General features: G+C 38.9%; 1 protein-coding gene and 1 long non-coding RNA gene across 2 annotated transcripts in view; one reads left to right on the top strand and one right to left on the bottom strand.

Moving 5' to 3' along the window:
• ntrk3a (neurotrophic tyrosine kinase, receptor, type 3a) overlaps positions 1-27961 on the top strand; it is a 286883-nt gene that overhangs the window by 150707 nt on the left and 108215 nt on the right. The window contains exons 9-12 of the mRNA XM_044193839.1: positions 843-1026; positions 6738-6761; positions 8406-8452; positions 13625-13727. Of these exons, the coding sequence (XP_044049774.1) occupies positions 843-1026; positions 6738-6761; positions 8406-8452; positions 13625-13727 (358 nt within the window). The remainder of the gene's footprint in view (positions 1-842; positions 1027-6737; positions 6762-8405; positions 8453-13624; positions 13728-27961) is intronic.
• Positions 3333-6520, bottom strand: LOC122875078. Its single transcript, XR_006377741.1, has 3 exons — positions 6198-6520; positions 5756-5950; positions 3333-3673 (listed from the first exon to the last, which is right to left on the bottom strand). It is a non-coding gene; the product is annotated as an uncharacterized LOC122875078 (long non-coding RNA).

Below are 27961 nucleotides of genomic sequence, written 5' to 3'. Positions count from 1 at the left end.
TGAGCAACACCTCAACAACAACTCTGCGACAATGTAGCTGGGCACACTTGGCCATTTTGTAGCTTTGTCACTGGTTTTCTGAAACAAAGCATTAGGGTCCTAAAAAACCAGGGTACGAAAAAGTGCTATGTGGGTACATGGAAACCTATTTCTTCTGCTAGACTAATATGGTCGTTGATGGTGGAATGGAGGGGTTTGACGTTTATCTTCTATGAAAAAAAGAACAAAAAACCCCAGAAAGAGCTGGTAGTGTTTCATCTAAGGCAGTGGTTGCCAAACTGGGTAACTTTGTCCTCCGTCTGTGTCTACATAGGATGCCTTCAGGCATGGCATTGAGTGTAGGTCACCTGCATTGTGGAAGGGCCCAACACACAATCACTGTAGTTAAAACAGAAGAAAATAAAATTGAAGCGTACATGTTGGGTCGCATTTATGCACGTATAACGTGAATAAAACGCGAGCCGATACGTGGTCTGTATAGACAGCTGGATTGATTAAAATAGATGCGTATGTGTTCTGTCAGATGTGTGACATGGACAAGTAAAAAACGTGGCTGAAACACCTCCTGTTTAGACATGCCATTATCTAAGATTTTTCAGAAAGCAAAGGGGTGGCCTGGAATTTTCTTTGGCTTTCAAAGGACTGACAGAAAAAAAGTTTGGAAACCACTGGTCTAAGATAATATTTTGATGCTGTATTAATATCTTGAAGGTTGATTACTCTCAGCAGGTTTGAAGGTTTTGTTTATTAATTACATTACAGTAGATATCAGGTCTTTGTATTTCTTCAGGATTCATGACATGATGTCACTGTTTGTTTCTCTTCTGGCACTCCCCATTCAGGAAATTACCCACACTGAGTATGTGCGTCCTGATATGGATATTTATCAGGACTACATAGAGGGCTGCCTAACCTTTAAAAATCCAACACACCACAACAACGGCAACTACACTTTGGAGGCCACCAACTACCTGGGTGTAGCTACCACTTCTGTGTACGGGCACTTCCTTGACAAGCCCTTCGATGGTAAGTTGGGACATTGAGGGGCATGTTGAGTTCATGTCATATCTACTACTATCATAGTGTGTACTATGCTACATACCATAGAAAACACATCAGCAACAGAGAATTATCTGTAGTGATCCCTTTCAAATGAAACCGCAGCGGATACTTGTGTAGCGCTTGCCAGACGGCAGCAGGGTGAACAGGCTGTGGCTGGGGGGGGGTCCTGGGCTGTACACATCCCACGCCAGTTTGTGATGTTTCCAGTCAGGATGCTTTCTGTTGCTCCTCTGTAAAAGTTAACAAGAAGGCACAGGAATTTTGCCTTCTTAGGTTTCCTTAAGAAATACAGCTGTGACCTTTCTTTACCAGGGTGATGTGTGGCGTCCATGACAGGGTTCACTGTGATGCTGATTCCCAAGAACCGAAAATTATTCACTTGCTCCACCTCAGCTTCATTGATGTAGACAGGAGTGTTTCTTTGTCTTTCTCTTTCCCCTAAAATCGAAATCAGCTCCTTGGTTTTGCTGACGTTGAGCAGTAGGTTGTTGTCTGTGCACCGCCCAGCAATATTTGTTGTTCTTAACATTCATATTTATGTGCTGGAGAATCAGTTTCTCAAAGCACTTCATCAGGATGGGGGTGAGAGCCACAGGGCGGTAGTCATTTAGACTAGGCACTGCAGACTTTTTAGGTACAGGGACGATGGTGGCTGTCTCGAAGCAGGTGGGAACAATCTCCTGAGACATCGGATACTGACACTGCCCAGTCTTCTGGAGGCAGAGTGGACTTTACAGCTGACTCTTTATTGGGGAGATCAAAACGAGCATAAAATGTGTTTGCTCATCTGGTAACGTGGCCTCACACATGATGGGGGCGCTCCTGCTTTTGTAGCCTGTGATGTTTTTGATCACCTGCCACATATCTTTGGTGTTGTTGGTGTTGACGGCTCTCTCCAGTCTCTCCTGATGTTTCAGCTTTGCCTCCTACCTTGGCAGGAAACAACTGTTTACAATGTGGATTTGTGTTTGACCTGTGTATGGTTGGCTGTAAAACATAAAATCACAGTGTAAAGTGTGAATTGTCGTGTTACAGTCTGGAAGCTGGCATAGGTGATCCTGAGGGTGGTCTGTGAAGTAATGATTGCTTTCCTTGTGATTCTGAACTCTTTGGATATCTGCATATTTCACTCTGTTAGAACATGGAACCATGCATGAAGCATTTCACTGACATGTCAAAAAGCAGAAAAAGTTGACTGCATGTCACTACCTCATTTTGACCCATGTCGCCAGCTGTCTCCACAAAACACATAATTGATTGGTTGGAGTTTATTTTGTGCAGCTGAGATGTGTCATATCTTTTCACTTTTCAACTGCAGGAACTTAACTACACAGAATGCAATGTGTAGCCGTTAAGGTGCCCATTGCTCATTTTGGGAAAGAGGTCTTGGAACTACATTTGACACTGCTCAGGAGGTGATACTAAATGCAAGTTCCAGGGACTATCGAGGCTTGTGCCGGTAGTATTGTATATCGTGACTGGTCAAGCAGATGTGTCATCGCATCACAACAAGCATGACTAGAACAAGCACACTTCTAGCAAAAATGGAAATACAAAGCACAGTCATACAAAGCAGGGGAAATTTAAAAAAAAACAAACTATGAAACAAGATTATAGAAAATTAAAGGATGACAATGTGCACAGTGGAGCAAAAATACATGAAGTTGCTTGACACACTGGCTATTTAGGGCCATTGACTGGCTTACACTGGCATATGATGACATAGTTGATTCCGCTGACACATTTTAATTACATACATCTGAAAAGTCTCAAGATTACAAGGTTTCAGATTCAGGTTAGGGGAAGCCTCAGGCTAATACTAAAAACTACAGTAGAGACAAATGATCACGTGTCCTGATCTGAGACAATGCTATTAAAAAAGTACCAACCAAATAAAGGATATAGGAATACTTCCAAGACACTGAATACACCCTGGAGCACTGTTAAGTTCATAATTTTACAAATGGAACTGTGCATCTGCCCACAAAATGGCTGTTCTCTAAAACTGAGTGTCCAGGCAAGAAGAAACACCCAGAGACCCACATATCTGTCGAACTGTAAATACAATAAGTACAGAGAAAGATGGGACAATATGCATGGAGCAATATGAGCCTCAAAATCTTCTTTATTTTTAAAATTTCATATAAAATCTTGGCTAGAGTTGCTTTTGGAAGACTGGACCACTGGATTTTTTATTGTCTTATGACACCAAACTGACCTTTTGGGTCTCAATGCTAAGCACTGTGCATGGAACATTCACAGTGAGAACACCACCCTGGTGGTAAAATATGGCAGTGGCATCATGATAGGCTGTGAACAGTTGAAAACCCTAAAACTAATCCAGATACTTTATGAAAGATAACTTTTGGAGATGATAGTTTAAAGACAATTCCAGTTAAATATGCTAAACATGTTTTATGTAGCTAATCATGACAGCTCTGACTTATCTGAGGCTCAATCTGGAAACGATTGATTTTGAATGTAAAACCCTAACCCAGTACAGTATCTGAGTACCCAGATGAAAACCTTTGTCATGGCAGAAAAGTGTTATAATGGGGTTTTAAGTTTAGTGTGTTCCTGGCTTCCTGGGGATGCTCCTCTGCTGCAGGACCTGGCAAAAAAAAGAAGAAAAATGGATGGGAAAAGGGAAACCCTGGAGGAAAATCTTCTGCAGTCTGCAAGAGTACTGAAGACTATTCATTTTCTAACAGGACAGTTACTCAGAACATACTGCAAAAGCACCTTACCCTAACCATTCTGGAGTTGTTAAAAAAACATAATGTATAATGTCCCAAACCTCACTTCAATGTAGCATCTGCACCAAGACTTAAAAGTTGTTATTCACAAGTACTATACATTCAGCTTGATGGAGACTGAGATTAATTTTGTTAAGAAGAACTACCAGAACCAACAGAGATGCATAGCTGTCATTCCTGCCAAAGGTGGTTCCTTCAGATGTTGTGGTGAATGTGTAATTAGTTATAATCAGTACTTAATTTATTCTAGCATCAAGTTGAAATCTCTGAGAGTGGGTCCTGCAGTCAGCAATATCCATAAGAACCACAATATTTAAGTGTTGCATGGAACAAATGTTATACTGACTAATTCATTGAGCCTTATAACTAGTGGGACAAGAAATATCATTTGAAAATGGAGCTAGAACAAAGGCCTATGGATCATTAAAAGGTAAATTATCAGGGAAGCATAAATGTGTGCTAGAGGAATTTTGTAGTTAGCAGAAATCACTAGGATTCACATTCTGGATCATGAATATCCATAAATATCATATCATGTAAATTTAGCCATTATTTTTTCCAGATATCTTGTCATGGACTGTAGTGATGGAGGCACTAGACGAAAAGGCACAGGATCACTACAATCATTTGGATGGACGGACAGACAGACCAAACAATCAACCAGTAAGGGTGACCTTTGGCCCCTTGCTAGCATTTTTCCCCATTTAAAGTATAATTCTAGTTTATTACAACTTGGATATTACTGCTCGTCTGACTGCACGTGTTTCCTGCTCTGCCATGCTCCCAGATTTCAGCATTCAACTTGGAGAGTGCAGTATTATCATAACTGATAAAAAAAATTGGATTTTTTTTTTTTTTACTTTCAAAATAAGACCCAAGTTGTAATAAAAAGCAGAGTCCTTAAAACATTACAGAACGTTCAGTAGCCAGGAATCTTAGTACAACACGTTTGATAAAGTCCAGCAAGAGTTAATCCTGTTTCTGATCACTATTAGCAGCAGTAGGCGACACAGGGTAGGACTCTTCTTCCCATTTTACCTAGTCCGAATGTATTTATTTCCGTCTCTTCACCCTTAACTCTTTTTAAGTCATGATCATTATTTCCCATGTTGAGTATTAATGAGCCCCTGCTATACAAAGAACTTTCACACATCTAAACACAACAAACAACCTTTTCAAAAGTTTAAGTGATAATGCTGAGATTGCTGCACTGAAAGTAACCATATGTATAAAGCCTTGTCACAGCAGAAGTGCTACAACAAAGTTCCTCCTCGTGGACTACTGTAGGTAGTTCTAGAAGCTTGGTTATGTAGAGACTACTCACAGGGCTAGTTGGTAAATTACTGTAGCTGGCAAGCTAATTGCTAAAAGAATAGCCAGCTGATAACACGCTAGCACTGGTAAGTCACAATAGCTCCTTGAGCTAGCTTACTTGGATGCTAACAGAACAATAACAAAATACCTTTTATTCAAGAGACGTATTTGTGCTATCTGTTCCTGTCTCCTGACTAACCATTCCTCTTTTGTGGAGCAGTTTATACTCTGACAGAGGAGGTTAAATGAAAGTGGATGGTGCAACAAAGCTAATAGGCTAATAGCTTTCTCTGTTTTGGAATCTTCCTTGAGGTCAGTAATGTCAAGATGGTTTACTTTGATGTTGATTATATATACATCATAACTCCCACTATGGTTTGTCTCATTAAAAAAAGTGATAATACAGAGACTGACTCTTTCCACTTTGGTTCACTTCCACTCAAAACAACCATGGCTGACCACTTTGACAAAGCTGTAGCTGAACATGTCCCTATGCGTGGGCATTTATGACACTTCGTCACATCTTCATTCAGACAGGAATGCAATTGAAAACGAATATATTGTGTTCATGGAAACGCTCTGATTAGCTCTATATCATCTCCTTGAGGACTGAGGCTTGTTACCTGCATTATTAGACCAGAGCACATGTCGAGTATGTTCACCGGAGTCATGCATTTGTGCCGACTGGGTCAGGCGTTGTCATTTGCTTTCGCAAACCTCTTTGGACCATGCTTGGAGCCTTCACTGCCAATATTCTATACCAGTGCAGGAAGTAGTGTGCTCCTTATGTAGCAAGGGAAGCACAATTCAAATTCCACCTAGAATTTCAAAATAATAATAATGTAATGGTAGTGGTAATATTGATATTAATAAAGTAATAATAATATGAATGATAATGATAGGAATAATAATGATATTATTATTAAATAATAAGACTAATAATAATAATCATCATGGGTCTCCTGGCAGTCTAGGCCTATAGCAGCATAACTAAGGGATGGTTCAGGACTCACCCAAGCCAGCTCTAACTATAAGCTTTATCAAAGAGGAAAGTTTTAAGCCTACTCTTAAATGTGGAGATGGTGTCTGCCTCCTGAACCCAAACTGGGACCTGGTTCCACAGGAGAGGAGCTATCAACATTCTGTCTGACGACTGGGTTCCTCCAGTCAATTCCTGAGGCCTGGTTTAGCCCTCAGCTCGACAGAGTGTCACAGCACTCTGTTCCCACGGGGATCAGATTTCCCATGTGATATCAGCCTCTTAGCAGCAGCACTCTGACTGTGTTTGTATTGGGTAATGTGGTGAAATAAAGCTCAGAAATGATATGTGGAGAATGAAGAGCTATATTTAGAGGAGAGGTGCTGATCTTGTTAAGAGTGTTGTCTCTGGTGTTTTTCTCTTTTGACACCTTACACCCATGCTCTGTTTCTAAACTTACATTTGGTCTTTGTTAACTATGTTCTACCTCCTAGCCATTTTAATTTTCACATCTTGCTATCACTTTCTCATGTACGCTCAAACATGTATGTACTCTACTTTACCTTGTCTGTACAGTATGTCTTACAATGTGATTTCTATCTTCCCCACTTCTTCTTCTTTCACAGGTCCAGAAACAGATTATGATTATGGTAAGTGCTTTTTATAAGAATCTCATTATAGTATTATGGTTTTGATTCTCAGGGTTGTCAAGAAGGATTCAGCTCTTCATCATGACATCCTCTACATATGTAAAAGGCCCCAAACGTTCACGCTGACGCTGATTTTATACCTTTAGCTTGTGTGCACATTGTCATAGAATAGCTTTTAATATAGTCATCTATTTTAAATATATCAGTAGGGTCTCACTTCATTTTTGTATCAATAAACCAGTGACTGTGTAATAAAAGCAAACTAAACAGGAAAGTTACTGGTGATCCAGGTGCCCAACAGAACTATACTCCACAAATCAAACTTTGCTTAGGGCTCCAAAACACTGGGGTTAGCCTTCAGGCTTCAGTAATGTGCAGTATGTACTGGCTTTGTCAATCTTTAAAAGCATAACATTTTGTTGCCTGTTCGTTGACCCAATCACTTTACTACTAATAATACTATTATTCTGAAAGAGACTATTCTGCATAATAAGTAGATTTACTTTAAATACTTAAGTACATTTTACTAATAAAAATGAATGAATGACTTTGAATGCAAGACCTTTACTTGTCATTTTCAACACTATTGAATTTTTACTTTTTAATGAAGCTTTATAGTATGTCTTCCACCCCTGTATTATATAATGCAAGCTTAAAGCAGCACTACAAACTACAACCCTAAAAGACCACAGAGTTGAATCCCACGCCTCTTTGAAACTGTCTCAACTAGAGCCCAACTGACAGTTTTTAAAGCTAATACTTAAGAATAACAGATTTTTTTTTCATAAACATGAAATAAGTATTTGGTTATTAAGATATGTCTGAGTAAAGATATTTTTCACACTTAATGATAACACTTTATTGTACAGGTTTGTATTTTCCCAGTAATTTCCTAGTTTTCAATTCAATTCAATTTTATTTATATAGCGCCAATTCATAACAGAAGTTATCTCATTGCACTTTTCTTATAGAGCAGGTCTAAACCGAACTCTGTATAATATTATTTCTGGAAATAAGTTTGTGTTTTGGCACTAATTATAGCTAATTAAGGTTTAGACATTTCCAAATAATTAATTTCAATTAACTGCTGACTAGTCAAGATAACAAAAGAGTAAACATTTACATTTTGAAAAATACCAATGAATAACACCACATGAATCAAAACTATATTAAACTTGAATTTAGAAAAATTCAGGTGAAATAAAATGCAGTAGAGCATTTACTGCTGCAGTTTACTGATCTGCAATTTCATTTTGCACATATATTGATACTGATAGGCAGGTATCTGCCTGCTACTTACTGATAATATTGGCCTTCTAATATGCCTGTTAAGTTCTATTCTCACAAAAAATGTATTTTATGATCTTTACAAAGACAGGGCTGCTGACCTGGATTGTACTTGATTGTATAGATGATATTGTGTCCACCCTGGGTCTATAAACAAGTCTAAGTAATGTGTTTGACTTCCTTGCTGCTCTTTTTTCATACTGTGTTGTCATTATTGATTTGAGTAGCTCTCTAATCGTTGTTTTTTCTTTATTCTTCTGTGTGTGATGACTTTAGACAGTCCCTGCAGACGCAGCAGGGCAGTAAGCTGTTGTCGTTTTCAAACCCAGTCTGTATCTTCTTGTGTTTTTCTACCAGTAACCCCGACTGCAGAGACTCACAAACCTGAGGAGGATACTTTTGGGGTGAGCGACTGAAATATTAAATATGTTGAGTGTTTGGCAGAGATTTAGGCTTGTATTTCTTCCATCGGCCCTGATCACCCAGGTAGAGAAACAAAACTCATAATCACAGCTAGGGCTGGGGAAAATATCTAAATGCAATTTTCCTCACCAATATTGTTATTGCGATTTAAATTATTATTAATTTCTGTTAATTAACTCCAGGCCTGTATTGGTGATCTAGATTGTATTAAACAAGATTATGTTTGAGCCAAGCATAATTACAAATGTATCATGTTTCTACATGAAAAGAATCAGATAAAATGATGAGGCTGCTTGTTGTTGAGGTCCTGCCAGGGTTGTGTTTTCAAAAAGTAAAGTAAAAGAAAAAATGTAAAAGAAAGTTTCAGTAAACTTATTGTAGCTAGTACTCTATAGAAGAAATCACCAGTTTAGCTTACAGTTTAGTACAATGCTCAGGTTTTTAACACTATAAAGTCACAGTCACAACCTGCAAACACGTTTCAAATATCACAATAAAACAGAGTCGTATTTCCTTCTAGAGGAAACCATCTTTGATCAAGTGGATGTAGCACAGAGGGCAGGGCTTTAGTACTTAAGTCCAATCTTGTCTCGAGTGTGGTCTCAAGACATTTTTTCCATTATCTCAGACTTGTCTTAGTGTTGTAGGTTTTCAGACATGTCTCAGTGTCTTGTTTCGGTCTTGTGCGTGCTCTGACTCAGACTCGTCTTGGACCCGTCTATTCTAGTCTCTGGTCTCGGCCAAGTCCAGTTGGCTTTTCTTTGCCTTTTCCGCTCTTGAAGCAACTTGGAGAGGCTTCTCTGTCAGTTCCTCATAGAGACACACATTTCATCATGTGCGGTGTTTTGCTGATGGGAATTACAATGGTTAAAGGGGCATCAAATTGTGTAGGTGCAATCAATTAATTACGGCATCGGAATCAATCAGTCAGAATTATCAGAGAGAACCGGGTGGCTGTGGCTTGGAGGTAGAGCGGGTCATCCACCAATCGGAAGGGCGGCGGACCCCACACTGCTCCCGAGGAGTGCCTTCGGTGTGAGAGGGAATGATTCGTTTCTTTGGACTGATGAGCAGTTAGCCTGCCATCAGTGTGTGAATGTGATGTGTAGTGTGAAGCGCTTTGAGTGGTCGGAAGACTAGAAAGGCACTATACAAGTCCATTAATCATAAATAATAACTTTAGTTAATAAAGTTCCTCGGGGCACCACTCTTCTTAAAGAAGAGAAGTGATAGCCAATCAATTCATTGAGTCTCATATAAAATACTAAACGATCAATTTGGAACTGATTAATAATTAAAAATGAATAACCCTAACCGAAATTACCAATAATAATAGCTAGCAGGTTGAAGGATTTGGAGTTCAACATAGAAGAGGGTTGGCAAATGATTCACTCTTGTGCAACATTAGAGAAACCAGCATATTTATACATAAGTATTTATTAAAAGATGAACAAAGCAGAAACACACACGTTCTGCCCGTCCTCCATCCACTCCGTCACCACAGGTGAAATTTTCTCCACCAACCACTCCCTTTCCAACCACGCTCATCATCGGAGACTCGATCTCAACGTAGTTTTTATTGACAATATTAATCTCTTCTGGAAAAGTCCAGCCTTTTTCCGCCCTTATGGTAAATGTATTTTCTATGATCTCTTTGTAAATGCTGACCCTTTGTGTCTTAAAAGAACATTGTGTTCCCGCTTCATTACTGAGAATGTGCTGATCAGTTCTCAGCACATTTTAACTGTGATATTTATACACAAGATGTAGTGTCTTTAACACAGTCTTTAATGAGCATTGCTCCATGTCGCTGGACAAAGTGGCACCTTTAAATGTTAGGACTAGAGCTATCTGCAACACTTCTCCGTGGCTGACAGACGCTGTCCGCTGCCTGAGACAGAAGTGTCGCAGGACTGAACGGCTATGGAAAGCTACTGGGCTGTGCAAAGTGCATCGCCCATATCTTAAAGAGCTCTGGTATTCTTCTAATTCATTAGTAAATGAAACTCGGACTGCTTATTTGCAAATTTCATTACTTCTTCAAAAAGAAATCCTAGAATTGTATTCGACACCATCAATAACATTGTTTCATCACCGCCCTCTACATTCCCATGTTTTTCTATCAGTGATTGTAACATGTTCCTTACCGTCTTTGTTGATAAGGTACAGGCTGTTAGGTCCAGTATTCATCCTGGGACTTCCCTGCCCAACACTAGCCCTTCTCTATTTCCTACTGCTCTGGACTCTTTCCAACCTATCAGCTCACAAGATATGATGGATGTGATTACGAAAATGAAGCTATCCTCTAACCCTGTGGATGTAATACCATCTTCTGTATTTTTACAAGTTATTAGCCCTGCTGTTTTAGCTATTGTTAACTGTTCCTTGTCTACAGGTTGTGTCCCTTCCTATTTTAAGCATGCTACTCTGCAGCCAATTATAAAGAAAACCAACCTAGATCCCACTCTGTCCATGAACTATCAGCCCATATCTAAACTCCCACTTCTATCAAAAGTTTTAGAGAAGGTTGTGGCCACTCACTGCTGCGTTGGAGAGGCACAAGGTTTATGATCATTTTCAGTCAGGGTTTCGGAAACAGCACTCTACTGAAACTGCTCTTCTGAGGGTCTTTAATGACATTCTAATGTCCTCTGATGCGGGTGAGTGCTCTGTGTTAGTACTTCTTGACCTCAGCTCTGCATTTGAAACAACAGACCATCATATCCTGATTAAGAGACTACGTGACTGGGTGGGCATATCAGGCCTAGCATTAGACTGGTTTTCTTCTTATCTCACTGACAGAAGTTTCACTGTCTCTGTTGGAGACTTTGTGTCTGATTCCTCTCTACTGTCTTGTGGTGTCCCTCAGGGTTCAGTTATTATTCTCTCTATATGTACTCCCCTTAGGACAGATCATAAATAGATTTAATATTGCTTATCATTTATTTGATATTCAACTCCACTTCTCATTCAAATCCAGTGCAGCTTTCAGATTATCTAGCCTCCTAGACTGTCTCAACACTATTAGGGACTGGACAGCAGAACATTTTTTACAGCTCAGTGCTGAGACAGAGGTTCTGGTTGTTGCCCTCATGATTATGCAGAGTATTGGGCCTCTTTCCTCTGCTGCACACTCCAGCCTGCATAATTTAGGGGTAATATCTGATCAATCCTCATCGTTCGACACCCATGTTAAACAGCTGACCAGATCTTGTTTTTCCACGTCAGATGTATATATATATATATATATATATATATATATATATATATATATATATGCCATGTCAACAAGCGGCAACTGCTATCAGTTGCCGCTTGTTGGATGGATAGATGGATAGATAGATAGATGGATAGATAGATAGATAGATAGATAGATAGATAGATAGATAGATAGATAGATAGATAGATAGATAGATAGATAGATAGATAGATAGATAGATAGATAGATAGATAGATAGATAGATAGATAGATAGATAGATAGATAGATAGTTAATTAGCTACAGCTAAATATACCAGTGATAGTTGTCATTTTAGCCAGCAAAATTAAAGGTTGCAAAGAAAACTTTCTTACAGCTTACATTTGAAAATTGCACTCTGTGTGTGTCTGTCTTTGTCCTCAACTGTAATGGGCACCATTCCATGTTGCAAGATATAAGAATATTTGTCAATGTCAAATTTAGTTATATAGCACATTTAAAACAATCACTGTTGACCAAAGTGCTGAACAGGATAAAATACCAAATAAACAAACATAAAAGTTAATAACAAATACAAATAAACAACAAATAAAAGAATAGAAAACAATAAACAATAAAAGAATAGCACAATAGAACATTAAATCAAGGCGTCAAGTTCAACTAGAATTGAATGCCAACGTGAAGAGGTGGGTCTTTAGCAGCGACTTTAAAGTTTCTAGGGTCTGGGCAGCTCTTATATGACGAGGTAAACTGTTCCAGAGATCAGGGGCAGCCACCACAAAGGCTTGGTCGCCTCTAGTTTTGTCCCTGGATCTCGGAACATCCAAGAGCATCTGCTTGGTCGACCTCAGTGCTCTAACTGGAGCACTGGAACTTTGTAGTAATTCAAATACATTTTCCTCACTTGCTAAGTAGTTGCATGTAGCTAATAGCGTGTACACTCTTGCCCAGCGTGTAGCTAGTACAGACACACCTAAAACTGACTTCCACTTTTCAACAAAAGTAAGTGTAAGATTATCAAGTATTTCATTAACTGTTATTGTTACTGAAATTGTTTTTATGAGTTAGTGTTCAGAATTGAGTTGACAGCAGAAACTGTTTGTCTGTCTGTATGTAAACTCTGGGAGATAAGGACCATTATATTATTATGTTGAATTATATTAAAGTACCAATGCAAAGGAAGAAATAAAAATATAACAAAGGAGAAGAAAGGAATCGGGAAATCTGGAGCAGAGGGTGTCATTTTAATCCAGCCTTTTCTTCTCCTCCATTCACTCTCAGCCGTTTGCTTCTATCTGCTGAAATCCTGTGGTGGCTGGTGAGTCTGAGAGTTGGTTAGAATGTAACTGAGTTCATCTTTTTCCTGTAATTGACTGCGAAAAGATAACTGTCGAGGCTGAGATTTTGAAGGAGCATAGTGGATTAGAGTAGGTGTGTGTATGTGGGTGTATTATTCTTCTATTCACACATGGAAAAATGAAGCCCTGCGAGCCCCCCTCTAGAGGCTGCAATGTTTCATTACACCATACTGACAGAACTAACAACATACTGAGGATTATCACCAGTAGTGGAGCTACAAAATATAAAGTTTGTCCTAATGGCTGTGCTAAAGGAAAGCATGGTCATGGAGTAATTAAATAAAAAAATATACATACCCTCAGGAGCATGAATGTGCTGGGCAAATTTAATACAGTTCTGCCCATACATTTTAATATTTCTTATGTACAAGTGATGTTTCCTCAGGGGACTACAAATATTCACAACAAATTTACAAATTGTAAATCTGGAAATATCTTACTCTGGACCACAGGGGTCCAGACCAACCAACATCGCTAACCTCAAGGCCTGCTGAGTATTCACTGTGCAAAAATCAACATCCTTTCTTTAATCCTGTGTATCTGCGATGATTTGCATAACACTATTTCTCTTGTCTTATTTACCTTTCTTGCCTGTAGGTCTCCATAGCAGTAGGCCTGGCAGGGTTTGCCTGTGTGATGCTGGTGGTTCTCTTCCTTCTCATCAACAAGTATGGACGGCGCTCCAAGTTTGGCATGAAAGGTAAGAAGCCAGTACATGTCTCAGTCTATTTGCTCATCTTTTTGAAGATTTCCATGTCTTTAATCAGGCTCACAGTGTGTGAAATTGGTCTTGAATGAATCTGAAGTCTAACGTATGTAGGCCATATGCCCTTTAACCTCTGAAATAATAAACACACCCTGTTTAAAATTAAAAGAAGCAATTTCTTACTTTAATTGTAAGGCAAGAATAAATACAAAATAATATTAACTTAAACCTTAAGTTTGTTCTCTACTTTCGTTTCTCAAACAAGTGTTTCAGCTTCCATCACATGGTTTTCATTTTAAACCGTACAGTAGATTTTCCTTTCTATAATTTCTAGTTTTAAACAAAATAAATGGCTTGCCTGTGCCTCTCGTCTTACATTAATGACCAAACACACACTGTGCACACACCAATAATCACTATATAATGAGCCGGCAAAATGATATGACATACTTGTACATTCTTGTGCTCGAAGGGACCAAAAACTTAGCGGTCACTTCACTCAAACTGGAGCAAAGCAAATAAAGCAGGGCAGTACCTTTTACCGAGTTATGTGGCCATCTTCATGGAGCTTGGTGGTTATCCAGCGTTGCCAGAGGAACTCTGAGAATTCCTGGGTAGCTCGAAGCGCTATCTGGCTGTCATCTCTCTTTTCCAGGTCGGAACAGTCCTGACCAAACTCATAGTTACAGTTGACTTCTGCCCTGGAATGTTTATGTACACAGGCTTGTACCTTCTCCTTCTTATTAAAGAACAAGATAGTTTCTAACACAGTTGTTATATTTTGGACTGATGAATTCAATGCGAGAGTTGCCGATCCAAGTTGTAGAAGAGCTCCAACAGTGAATCACGTAACAATGTCTATAGGAAAAATGAATGGGACTTTTACTACAGGAACTAGGAGCACCCAAAATAGCTCCTCCCACTTCTTAACTCTATACCGAGTTATAACCGACCAGTGTGATGTGTGTAGAGGTGTGTGTGGATATTCTGTAGTATCTGCATGTGATTTAAAGAAGCTAAACACAGTGGACATCCGTGCGTAATGTCATTGCGCTCTGACACAGCACTTCTTAAGTCAGAGGTTGCAGATTTTCAACATGTGTCCTGCTCATACACTATAAAACATGGACGTAGTGTCCATGACGTCTATGTTTCCGGCTCCGGTGGCTCCGGCCATCTTGGCAGTGCTCTGACTCCGGCTAATCCAAAAATGGGCAGAGAGGTGGATCTGAGGCGGGCCGAATGAAGCCACTTAGCAGCAAGCTACCTGAGAGGGCACCCACCTGTCATTCAAAATGGCCCACCCTTAATTATGCATAACTTTAAGCTTTAATATAATTTAAACGGGTGAGTTATATAAAAATTCACCCCCTCACAGTTGTCAAGAAGGTGGAAATTAGCTTTAGAGACCAAAACCTTTTTTGTACCAGGTTGTAAACGTGTTTATTTCTGCTGTAAAGTTGGCCATTTTAACATGGAGCTCTATGGGGACTGACTTGCTTTTGGAGCCTGCCTCAAGTGGCCATTTGAAGAACTGCAGTCGTTAGCACTTCCACATTATCTTAATGTTTCAGCCACAGAGGTTGCCGCTTGGTCATGATGCCTTCAGATGGCTGCAGGGATTTGATGAACTGGAGAAGAAGCTTTTCACACAGGATTAAGCAACTGTGGACAATAGTTACTCATATTCATTTATAGATAAATGCAGACTGATTTACCAAAGATCCTGCTTAAACACGTTAAACATTTTTTGATGCTGATTTCAACACATCTACTGGTTGGAGAGTGTTCAGTGACGGACTGGCAATCTGGCAAGGTGGGCAAATGCCAGAAAATAAAAAGATGAATGTTTGATTACATAAAAAATTTCTTCAGAATTTTATCTTTAATAATTTTATTTGAAATAACTTATTTTGGCCCAAAACACTTTATATCGGCCCTTTTATGTGATTCTTAATATCATCGTTAGACTGTCTAGCTGTAAGCTAGTGGGTGTATTGTAGCTATAAAGCTGGGATTGGACGTTTAAGTTGAGCATTTAAAAATTCCAATGCCATTTCAGATACATTTGAGCATATGGATTATAATGTGTACAACTGAACGTTGTTTTGGTGTGTTGCAGCCTTCGCTAGCATTGTGTTTGTTGTTGTAAGTCAGCACTTTTATATATTTTCCCAGTATTTGAAGCTGGAGTGCAGAACTTGTGTCTCCCCCTTGTGGCGATCTGGTGATCATTTTCTTTTTTGACAGTAATCCTTCCTCTGAACGCAGAGTTTCTTTTTTTATTTTGTAGGGCCCTGCCTAGCCTCACCATGTGTGAGGGACAAAAGACAGGCCTACCTGGAAAAGCCAAAGCCTTCACTAAGAAGCTTGGCTGAGAAACAAAGAAGAGACAATAGGAAGGCGCCAAGCCGATACAACAGTTCACACCTGAATGTGAAAGTGAGACCCAATGTGAGATCGTGGGTTGAATCTAAACAACAGACTCCTATTGGATGAGATGTGCGAGACAGCGCATGAAATCTTGGCGCACAGCTATGACGACACCAACTCTATAAAGCCTGGCGCTCCACACTGCCCGTTGCCATTTCCACAGTAACCCATTTACGAAAGGAGGCCCATCACGTCTCTCTCCACGGTAACTGCCGTTACCACAAGAAGACGCTCTTCATGTGAGCTTTAATTTCCCTAGGAAGAGTTAACTCGCTGGATGAGAAACAGACTGTTTTGTGTTTGCTGAACACTTTTGGATCCTGATCGTTTACTCCCCATAATGATCCTGTACCTGCAGAAGGAAGAGACACGGACTGACTGTTCCCTTCACAGAGACCAAGATTGCCGCTGAGCCCTCTCCGTACCGACGTCGATTTACCTGCCGGTGGCTTAATCAGCATTGTGTGAACTCGTTGAATGTAACAGACATTCATTTACACTGCCCTGCACTCCAATTATAAGAGTGTCATTCCTCTTCTTATAATCTTTCAAGGCAAGGGTGGACAATACAAGTTTTGGGTAACGTTGCCTTGTCAGCCTTATACCTGAAACTGATTCATCTGTTTTGTGATAGAACAGATTCTTGGTTGTGTGATTTCACAGGGTATCCCACCTCAGTGTTGTGTCCCACATCATTGTTTCCAATTTCAATTTGGGCTGCTGTATGTCATAAATGCCAGGGCCGTTTTTTGATCCCAGTCCCTCACTTAGTGTATTTAATTAATAAAGTTTATTTACATTCTAAACATTATTCCCTTATTGCTTTGCATTTGTTGCAAGTATTTAGTTTCCTCTTGTTAACAAAATCACCAAATTGCTAGCAGAGTGACTTTAGAGTGGCTCTAGAAACTGACGTGGTTGCACCTCCATGAAAATTGGGCCCACAATCAGTTACAGAGACTGTCTTCCCAAGAACAAATGACAGCATTTTTGTTTGATCAAATGCTTAAAATGACCTACAGTATGGTTACATTTTCCTGACAGTAATAATCAATGCTACTGTTAAGTTAGTGTTTTCTTGGTAGAAATTGTGCAAAGTTTCAACGATTTAATGAATACCTGACTTTTATTATTAAAGTCATCATTTTTATTATCATGTACAGAATCCTAGAATATGGTTCATACTATGCTTCATCACAGTTTGTTACTGTATCTTGGTATCCTGAGAAAAGAAACACTGCTCATATTCAACAAAAAAATCTCAACTCAAGGTCCACTTAAATGCATGAATGGAGTTTGCTCAGTTGTCGCTCAGTTGTCGTGGCTAATTTGTTATCAGGTAAGCCAAGTATGGAACTTGGGTCATGATAGTTGCACATGTTTACTAGCTCATCTCCTACAGTAGATCAGAAAAAAAGGCTTGGTTCATTCAGATGATTTGATAAGTAACTCCTCTGCCTTAAAGAAGCGTGTAGGATTTAGTGGCATCTAGTGGTGAAATTACAATTTGCAACCGTTTGAATACCGCTCGCCTCGCGTAAGTGACGCTCCAAAAAGTAAAGCAAACACACCCGCAATGATAATTTCATTGGTCAACACTACACCTGGCATTCTATTGTTGGGGGATTTTGACAGGGTTGCCAAGAGCAAAGGAGAAATCTGAGAGCAGATGTTTCGCAAGCGCACAAGCAGCCTGAGCGCAAAGAGAATGGCTGAAACTGGAGCGCAGGAAATCTGTGCAAGCAACAATATATCTGAGCGCACGCACACAGTTTGAGCAGAAGCAGAGCAAATCTAAGTGCAAGCAGGGGTTGTTTGGGTGTTAGGGCAGGGTTTTGAGGGAAAGCATTACAAAATCTGGACTGAAATCAATAAGTCATGCTCTCAAATTAAAAGAGCATGTTCTTGAATAAAGACAATCCCATATCAGTGCAGTGAATATGATGAATTTTCTGTTTGTCAGACGTCAAATGAGACAATAATTAGGTTGGAAAAACAATGCACGCTGCCGGAGCAGAGTGTTTCTGGGGACCAGGCCTCACTGATTACTGTACAAAAGCACACAACTTTTATAACTGGATCATATTTTATAGAGGAAATATTTTCTGCTCTTCCCTCTGATGTCCTCCGGCTGCTCTGCTTCAACTTTTGCTGATTTACAGAGTTTGCTGATGGACAGATGGCTTTAACTACTTGTTGTTAGCAGTTGGCTAATTTAGCTGTGCTACTAGCTGTCCCATTAGCTGACTGCCTGGACTGGGAGCTCGGAGTTGGGAGCACCGGGGAGTGTCATTGTTTACTCCTGTATTGCAGGTGCTTTGGACCGCTGCTCCAAGCTCCTGGGAGAGTCAGGTCATCGGACCGCAGCTGCACGGCGAACTAGCTCAGGGCAGCTAACATTACAGTTAGCAGAAAGTAAAGCTATCTGTTCATCAGTAAATTCCGTAAATCACCAAGAGTTGAGGCAGAGCAGCCGGAGGACATAAGAGGAAAACCAGAAAATATTTTCTCCATAACATATGGTCCAGATCAGAGTCCTGGTCGGAGCCAGCTATAGAGCGCCTCGGTATGATAGTTGTGAGCCGACTATCCCTCAGTAGCCACCGTTGTGGCAGAAAGGCATGTATAGTCGATCTATACACTTTGATGTCAATCAATCAATAGGTAAATAGTTGACCCCATGGCACATAGCCACCCTCATTTGCATAATGTAGCAGAAATGCATAAAGAACAAACTGAAATAAATAATACATACATAAATACATAAATAAATACATTATTTTTTAATAAAGAAATGAATAAATAAATGAATGAAACAAACAAATTAATAAAAATGGCAAATTAAATGAGAAAGTAAATAAATAGTGGTATTAATACAAATGTAAATAAATATAGAAGCAAATTAAAACAGACATATCAATTTGTGTCACATTTTATAACTTTTTTAATGCCTACATTAATTTTAATATTATTTTGGTGCATTTAATTTAATTAATTTATTTTGATTTTGGCAGTTCCGGTCCTCCATAAAACTGTGCTCTACCAAACTGTTGCGATAACCATTAAAGGGAAAAGAAACATGACTTTATTTCAAAGTTCTCCTGTTTCACAAGTATAGTTTATTATATTTTTTGTAAGACATCTCCCTCTTTTCTGATCTGCTCCTGTTTTAATTTTCTGGTCATGTAAACACAACACTTCAGTAATAATGTGTATGTCCTGATGAACATTTTGGATCTTTATTAATGAAAATAATTAGACTTTTCTGAAAGCTGGCTTCTGAGTCATAAACCAGGCCTGTCCATAGAGCTGATAAGCCTTCCCCAGCAACCTCCTCTGTCCCATGACCTTTACCGGGTCTCATGTCACTAATGGAAGGTTGAATGACAATTTCTCGATTTGCGGCGACCTGCAAAAGCTCACAAAGTATGAACAACCTAAGCCAGTCTAGTAAATTGCAACTCGCTCTCCCTGATCGTGCATAACACAACCTGACACCACCCTCTTTTAAGGAACATCTCATGATCTCTGGTCTTCATCAAGTTAAAACCAGGACTTGTCAAATTAAGACTAAAAGGAGTTTAAAAAATGACTTTGCCATGCAGAATCAAATGTGCATCTAGCAGTATAGTATGCCGCCTATGCTAGAACCGTTTTAGAGCAATACTGCAGTGTGTAGTCTGGTAGTGAGATATTGCAATAAGCAATAGCTGAGCTGCAGGTCCACCAGGATATGTTCTAATCCAGCTCTGACAACATCAGTGAGTTTACAGAAATAGTGGCGAGCTTCATAGCAATGCTGGCCAACGATATCATCCCTATGGTGACTTTACGGTCATTTTTAAACCAAAAAACAATGGGTTGATGGATCTGCTTTTGGCAAGCGTGTGGCTCATTACTTGTTGTTGGAGATGCGGAGGAATACAAGGCAGTGGCCTACGTACGTACAGTCAAAGTTCTGTTCTAATTGTTATTATTGCACACTAACCTTTTAGCACTCCTCCTACAGTATCCCATTGCACATATTGAGAAATATGAGCATGTGACAAATAAATCCTTGAATCTTGAATCATAAGTGAAAAAATAAAATGGACTGTCTCCATGACAATACTGACCACTGTTGCTGAGTCTCTCTTCTGTAACAGAAATATTGTTTCATTCACTATTCCTTTCTATTCTGCTGTTATTTAAATTTTTTATTTTTATTTGGTGTTATTAAGCTCAACTGTCAAGGAAACTTAAAATTTCCTGTACCGGTGTTTTACATGGAAAGTCTTACAGCAGATCCCAGGGCACAACAATACTGAGCTTTATTGATGTTAGCTTCCCACCAAACAGTAAAACAGCACGTGTTTAGAATTCATTTGAGAATGAAAAAAAAAATATATTTTGAAACAAGAAACTCAGAGCAGCAGAGTGGTGAGTATGACATGATTCTGCTGTTGCACTGATGGTACTGACTTTGTGCTGTGCAAATGTACAATATACTGAATTTACCATGTGAGCCATTATAATACAGATACAGATACAGACACAGACACATATTATGATGTGACTGGCCTTTCGTTGTTCGTGCCAACCTGGCAATTATTTGCACACTGGCTTTTATTTGAGAATTTACGGTATATATAGCCTGTATAATAAGCTGAGTACCAAAGTGAAAGTAAAATATAGGAGAAATATGAGAATATTAGAAATATGGACACTTATACTTTAAAGCCTTGTTAGCAGGTCTTTGTTTTAAAAGCTTTTCACATCATGTGTCTGTTGGAAGCTCTAACATGTTGACTTGGACAAGACACACACACACACACACACACTCAGACCCCATGTCTTAAGGGCATACACACAGAAACACCATATCAACCATCTGTTGATTACATCCATCTGTTCATTTAGTGGCTCCTTAGAGCCAACCCACATTACTGCCTGTAGGGTGAGTGTGCACACACACACACACACACACACACACACACACACACACACACACATCCACAATGCTGACATTTGACTTGCAGCACACACAGATGAAGTGTGTTGATATGGAGTCTCAGCCACTCAAAATGGATGCTTTTTAAAGAGGACGGAGCCAAGCAAAAACTGATGATTCCATTAAGTCTCCATAAATCCTCCTCTTCATACACTCTGTTCCTCTGCTTGAGGAGGAAATTACATCTCTGTTTTCTCCTCAAAAGGAATATTGTCATCTTTATCACACTATAATCTGTTTTTAGCTCCAATAGTATTTGAATGTCCAGAGAGGACTGAGAGATGTCTGTCTGTCTGCCAGTGTCTGCCTCTATCTCCATCTCTCTGTCTCTTTGAAGCTTTATTGACACGATAGTATCTGTCTTCTGCAGCTGAAGTGGAAGTGCATAACGCATTAGGCTCTGTCAGTATATCTACACTTTAAGTCAACAGTCAAAAGAAGGAATTAGCAAGCACTTGTATGCAAAATATGAGGCCACTAACTGTAAATATTGTATGCTTTGCAATAATATTACAATATACCATATTTTTATTTCAGCAGTTTAGAAGATGAGGCTCGAATTTAGTTTTAACTTGCTGCTGCACCATTCTTAAGCCTTCCAAATAGCTGAATTCTACAGAGCCCCCTAAAGGTCATGGTGAGAATTTTTTGAGGACTAGTTCTGGACATGCATGGTTATGTAATTAGTGAAAGTAAAATTAAAAGAAGAGTTCTCTCCAGAAGAAAGCAGTACGGTAGTCTGCAGGATGCTGTCAGTTTTATTCGTGAACATTTACTGCACTCTTTACTGCACTTGGACCCCAGAGGGGTTTCACTGAGGAAAAGGAGATGTCTCCAGAGGTGGAATTACAGATGTGTAGTTGAATCTACTGACTGAAATGCTGCAAACAGAGTCTGTGGTTCTGTCAGAGAAAGAGCAGACAGCATTGAACCACTTGCAGAGATACATCAAGAATGCAGACCAACGCAAGTTGGAAAGCTTTTTGTGTTTTTGCACAGGGTCCTCTGTTCTTTGCACAAAACAAATAAACCTTCAATGCTGACACAGGTTTTGGTAGAAGACCTTATACATACAGCTCCTACCCAGAACGTTGATAATGTTCTCATAACTTATTTGCAATGGACATCATATAAGGTGAGGTGTCCTAACAATGCTAAATGTATTAACTTGAGAATCTTCCATTCCATTTGGCATGCATTATGATGTGTTTTTGTTTTTTATCTATAAATAAAGCAGAGGAGAAATTCGAGAAAGACCGATACTGAAAGACGGAGAGACAGGTAAAAGGACAAAGAGAGGTTGTTCTGTTCTTATTGTTTAATAACCTTTCCGAGAGAATATAATTCATTTTGATACCTTTTGATACCAGCTGAATCATAGTGCTGTGCTATTACAACACCAACTGAGTAGAGTTGAGTGGACAGAAGTGAATTGAATTAAAGTGGTAGAAAGAGAAGGGACAATAGAGGTGCAGGAAGAAAAGGGTGAAGAGGAGTAGAATTCACTAAAAATGTGTGGTTCTTCAGGGTTGCAGGACATGACTTCAGACTCTTCTTATGGCTTGATGGGAATTAAGCTATGTTTTTTTTACATCTTTATCCAAATGTAAAAGTACTTGTGCTTGGGTTACATATTTAGGTCTTTTCTTTCAGAGATGGAGAGGTTTAGATTCTCATTGCCAGGGTGTGAAAGTTACTACTATTTACTTTCCTGTGGCAACTGTGTGAGCAGCTGGCCTGAGGCAAAATCAACTAGCTAAGGATATAACCAAAGGCAAGCAGGACTGTGAAATACCACTGGAAGAAAAATTTTAATACACCAGTGGAACTGATTAATCCAATTAAAAAAATCAGAAGGTCTAAAATCATGAAACATACAGCCTTACAGACCTTGATTCTTTTACCAAAGCCTCTAATTAGCTCTGTCTCTAATTAACACCAAGTCAGAAGACTTCAGAGTGATTAAACAGCTTCTGCAAAGTATTAGGAGGTAACCTATTATCAAAGGTGTTATTGAGACAGGTAACACACATATGAAGAATAACCTCTAATTGAGAGGTCCAGAACCCAGCCTTTTTGGGTTCTAAGTAGAACCTAATCAATCTCCCGTTTTTCCCAACAATGATTCTTTGCTTAGTGCAGAGCAGTAATGAATTTCAACTGAAAAATGAAACCACACCAACAGTGGTACTTCCTAGCAGAGTCGTTCAATGCAAGTTAAAAAATATATTTTTTACATATGCTCAATTTGTGAACAGAAGCATGCAATAAGAGGCAAAAGAAACACAAAAGAATTAGACAGGCAGCTACTCAGATTTAAAATGTGTTTCAAGCTTGTAATGCACGGGCAGGGATGCTGCGTGAAGGTTGATTTATGGTTGTGAGCAACCCATTCTCATTCCCAGGGTGTCAAATACCAACATTTTGCCACACCCCTTGACATTGTATACAGACGCACAAGGTACCCATCAGCATTGACTTACATCAGTCACGTGAAGTCAGTCAACATTAACTTTTGGTTTCACACGGGACACAAACCCTGGTCTCCTGGGTGAAAGTCCCGTGTTTGTGACATCCATCCACCCCACCACCTCTTGCATGCTTATAGTGCTCGAAGTGGCAAAAAAATACATTTGAAAAACTCAGCAGCAACGTCTGAAATCATGACCCAGTTATGTAAGATAATCCTTAGATTTGTTGTGAGCAGTTTCTTGTAGGAACTATCGGTAGAAAGAATATAGTTAATACATGAAACTGCTGACTTTTGATGGATGATGTTGACAGATTTATTTATTTCGCTGCAGCAAGTTACACTATGGATAAATGAAAGTATGTCAGTAAATAAATACAATTATAAATAGATAAATAAATGTTATTAAATGAATGAATTAATTAAATAATATACAAATGAATAAATAAACATACTAATGTATATATATGAATAAATAAATAAATACCTAAATTATATAAATTAAATTTAACATTTATATATTTAATGTCTCATTTAATTGATTTATTTATTTTTGACAATTAAGCATTCAATTACATAATTATATATTTAAGCATTTTATTAATTCAATTCAATTTTATTTATATAGCACCAATTCATAACAAAAGTTATCTCATTGCACTTTTCCTATGGAGCAGGTCTAGACCGTATTCTTTATAATATTATTTACAGAGACCCAACAAATCCCACCATGAACAAGCATTTGGCAACAGTGGCAAGGAAACCTTGGACAGAACCAGACACGGGGGGCCGCCATCCGCCGCTGCTGTGTTAGGTTTTGAGAGAGAGAGAGAGAGAGAGAGAGAGAGAGAGAGAGAGAGAGAGAGAGAGAGAGAGAGAGAAGGGGGTAGGGGAGAGGGAAGCACAATGCAAATTCCACCTAGAATTTTAAAATAGTAATAATGTAATGGTAATGGTAATATTGACATTAATAAAGTAATAACAATAATAGGAATGATCGTGTGAACAATAATGTCAGTATTAGTAACAGAACCAATAACAACAACTGTAGTAGTAGTTGTCGAGCAGGAACACAAGGGCAGCAGGTGGCCCACAACCACAGATCCAGACTCTGCGGCTCTGGAGGCAGAAATACCTGCTGAAAGCGACAGAAGGAGAGATGAGAAAGCACAGAACTACGGGAGAGAGAAGATGTTGAGTTAGTAACATGCAGTAATGGGATAAGAATGCATACAGATGGAGAGGGAGAGGAGGAGAGAGGAACGAGGTTAATCATGGGAAGTCTCCTGGCAGTCTAGGCCTATAGCAGCATAACTAAGGGATGGTTCAGGACTCACCCAAGCCAGCCCTAACTATAAGCTTTATCAAAGAGGAAAGTCTTAAACCTACTCTTAAATGTGGAGATGGTGTCTGCCTCCCGAACCCAAACTGGGATCTGATTCCACAGGAGAGGATCTTGATAGCTGAAGGCTCTGGCTCCCAGTCTACTTTTGGAGACTCTAGGAACCACAAGTAACCCAAGTAATTTATTTAAGCATTTATATATATTTAGTAGATTTAATTATTTATGTATTTATATATTTAGTTTTGGCCCTTAAAACCATAATACTGTAGCTGATGTCTCCTCAAAAATTTTATAGACTCTACAGATATACCACAGAAGGACAACAAAAACTGTGATCCATCAGCACCGGCTGCCTGTGTTTTCTCCTACAAGTTTCTGATGCTGGTGGAGGTTGTTGAGAGTGAAGACAAAGTCAATGAAGTTGAAGGAATACTCTCTTTTTCAGCAACACACATCTAGCAAAGACATTTCCAATACAACTAGGAGTGGGCGATATGAGCTAAAATTTATATCATGGTATTTATTTTTGTTTTTTACAGTGACAGCATTATATCACAGCATTATAAACACATTACTACCTAGTACCTCTCTCTCTCTCTCTCTCTCTCTCTGTGGCCCAGATCATACTACCATCTGCTCTGGTGTTTTATTAAAACCAAACAGCTTCCTCAGGGCCTGCTTCACTTATTCACACACAGACACTCACTAATACTGGCTCAAGCTGTATCTCTGCTGTATCGAAGTTCATTTTTAGATTCCCATTGATTATCATCATTCAATATTATATAATGAAAGTGACCATAACTAATGTAATCTACATACTGTCTGCATTCATTCTAACAGAAATTAACCTGGGATGAGTGTAATGCAACATATTATTACCTGAAGTATATAAATTATTGAAATATTTCTCGTTGGCAAGTTAATTACACATCATTTTACTCTTTCTATAACATGGCCTAGATGAAACTCGTTCATCCTAAGGACAAGATGCCCACACAAAAACATAGAGCAATGTAGTTTACTCAATTCAATGAAGTGAGGAAAACTGCAAAGAACGGTACATAGGTGAGACTAAACAGCCACTTCACAAAAGACTTTATCAGCACAGACGACATGCTAACTCAGGATTGCAGAGATTTGCATCTAAAAGCTACAAACCACACATTTGAAGACAGTGAGGTGAAGATTCTAAGTAGAGAGAAGAGTTGGTTTGAAAGCGGTGTCAAAGAAGCCATTTTTGTGAAAAAAGAAAACCCCTCTTTGAACAGAAATGGTGGTCAGATTCAATCTGCCCAACGTTTACCCCAGTGTATTAGCACCTTGGTCAAGCCATTCATATGCTAATCAGGTACTTAACAGTGATGAGGGAGGTGCAGCCAACTACTAGTTGTAGTGTTGTACATGAACGTGTATGTGTCCTGCTATTGCCTGTAAGTTTGACTTTTGAGTTTATTTTCTCTTGTATACTTTCTATTGTATTATCTTTATTTTATATACTTTATATTTTATTTGAAGTTTCTCTATTTATCTGTACTTATATCTGCCTTTGTGCTGCTGTAACACCCAAATGTCCCCACTGGGGGATCACTAAAGGATTATCTTATCTTATTTCATTTCATTCATAAACATTTGTCCTCACTATGTTGACAAAAAACCCAATTTGGGTGGCATTACATTTCTTTCTTTACTGTATTTGCTGTTGCAACTTAATAGCATATAAATATTTAATATATTATTAAGAGTACGGTCTAGACCTGCTCTATAGGAAAAGTGCAATGAGATAACTTCTGTTATGAATTGCCGCTATATAAATATAATTGAATTGAAATGTAATTTTTAGGAGATTGGTAAACTGATGCAGATGAATGAAGGTATTGATCCTGTACACGTTCCTCTTAAGGAAGACTCTCCATGCTCCCTGTTCATTACCATTTAAATGGGACCATCAAACATATACATAATTACACTCTTAGTTTCTTTCCTTCCCTAATGTAAATTTAAACATTGCTTTGTAACACTTTAGCAAGGTGGCCCCTTTATTCACCACACACATACATTCAGTATCTCCCCAGACAGAGTGCTCATTGGTTAATGCTTTCAGTTGTGAAAGCCTATGGGAAAAGGAACTGGCGCATTACAATTAGAATAAAGATTTATCATCTTTCCTTATGACTGGCTCGTGAGAACAGTAGCAGAGTTCAGAGACAGAAAATATGAATGACTGATTAGGGTATCAGGGTATTAGGGTATCTTCCGCATCACAATGAAAGTTTACGGAGTGTTTCCTAATAATAATGCCTAAAGGAAGCATATATGAGGTGAATAGAATTGGTCCAAGCACTGAACCTTGTGGAACTCCGTGACTAACTTTGGTGTACGGAGGATTCACCGTTAACATGTACAAACTGAGACTGATGTGATAGATAGGATTTAAACCAACTTAGTGTGGTTCCTTTAATGCCAATTGAATGTTCCAGTCTCTGTAATAGGATGTGATGGACAATGGTGTCAAACGCAGCACTAAGATCTAACAAGACAAGTACAGAGACAAGTCCATTGTCTGATGCAATTAAAAGGTAATTTTCACCAGTGCTGTCTCTGTGCTATGATGAACTCTAAATCCTGACTGAAAATCCTCAATTAAACTGCTGTTATGTAGAAAGTCACACAACTGATTGGCGACTGCTTTCTCAAGGATCTTAGAGAGAAAGGGAAGGTTAGATATAGGTCTATAGTTGGCTAACACCCCTGGATCGAGAGTGGGCTTATTAAGAAGAGGTTTAATTACAGCTATTTTAAGAGACTGGTACATAGCCTGTTAATAAAGACAGATTGATCATATCTATTAAAGCTTAGATGAATTAATCGTTCGAGTTAGTTGAAAGTTGAAAAGAGCAAAGCAGTCAAAATTTATATCAGGTTTCACAGCTGTTTCTAAGGTTCCTGTCTTTAAGGATAAATCGTTGAGGGCAGAGCGTGATGAATTT

The sequence above is a fragment of the Siniperca chuatsi genome, linkage group LG4 (assembly GCF_020085105.1).
Source record: "Siniperca chuatsi isolate FFG_IHB_CAS linkage group LG4, ASM2008510v1, whole genome shotgun sequence".
In the NCBI taxonomy this organism is placed as follows: Eukaryota; Metazoa; Chordata; class Actinopteri; order Centrarchiformes; family Sinipercidae; genus Siniperca; species Siniperca chuatsi.
This window is presented reverse-complemented; position numbering and strand designations above follow the sequence as displayed.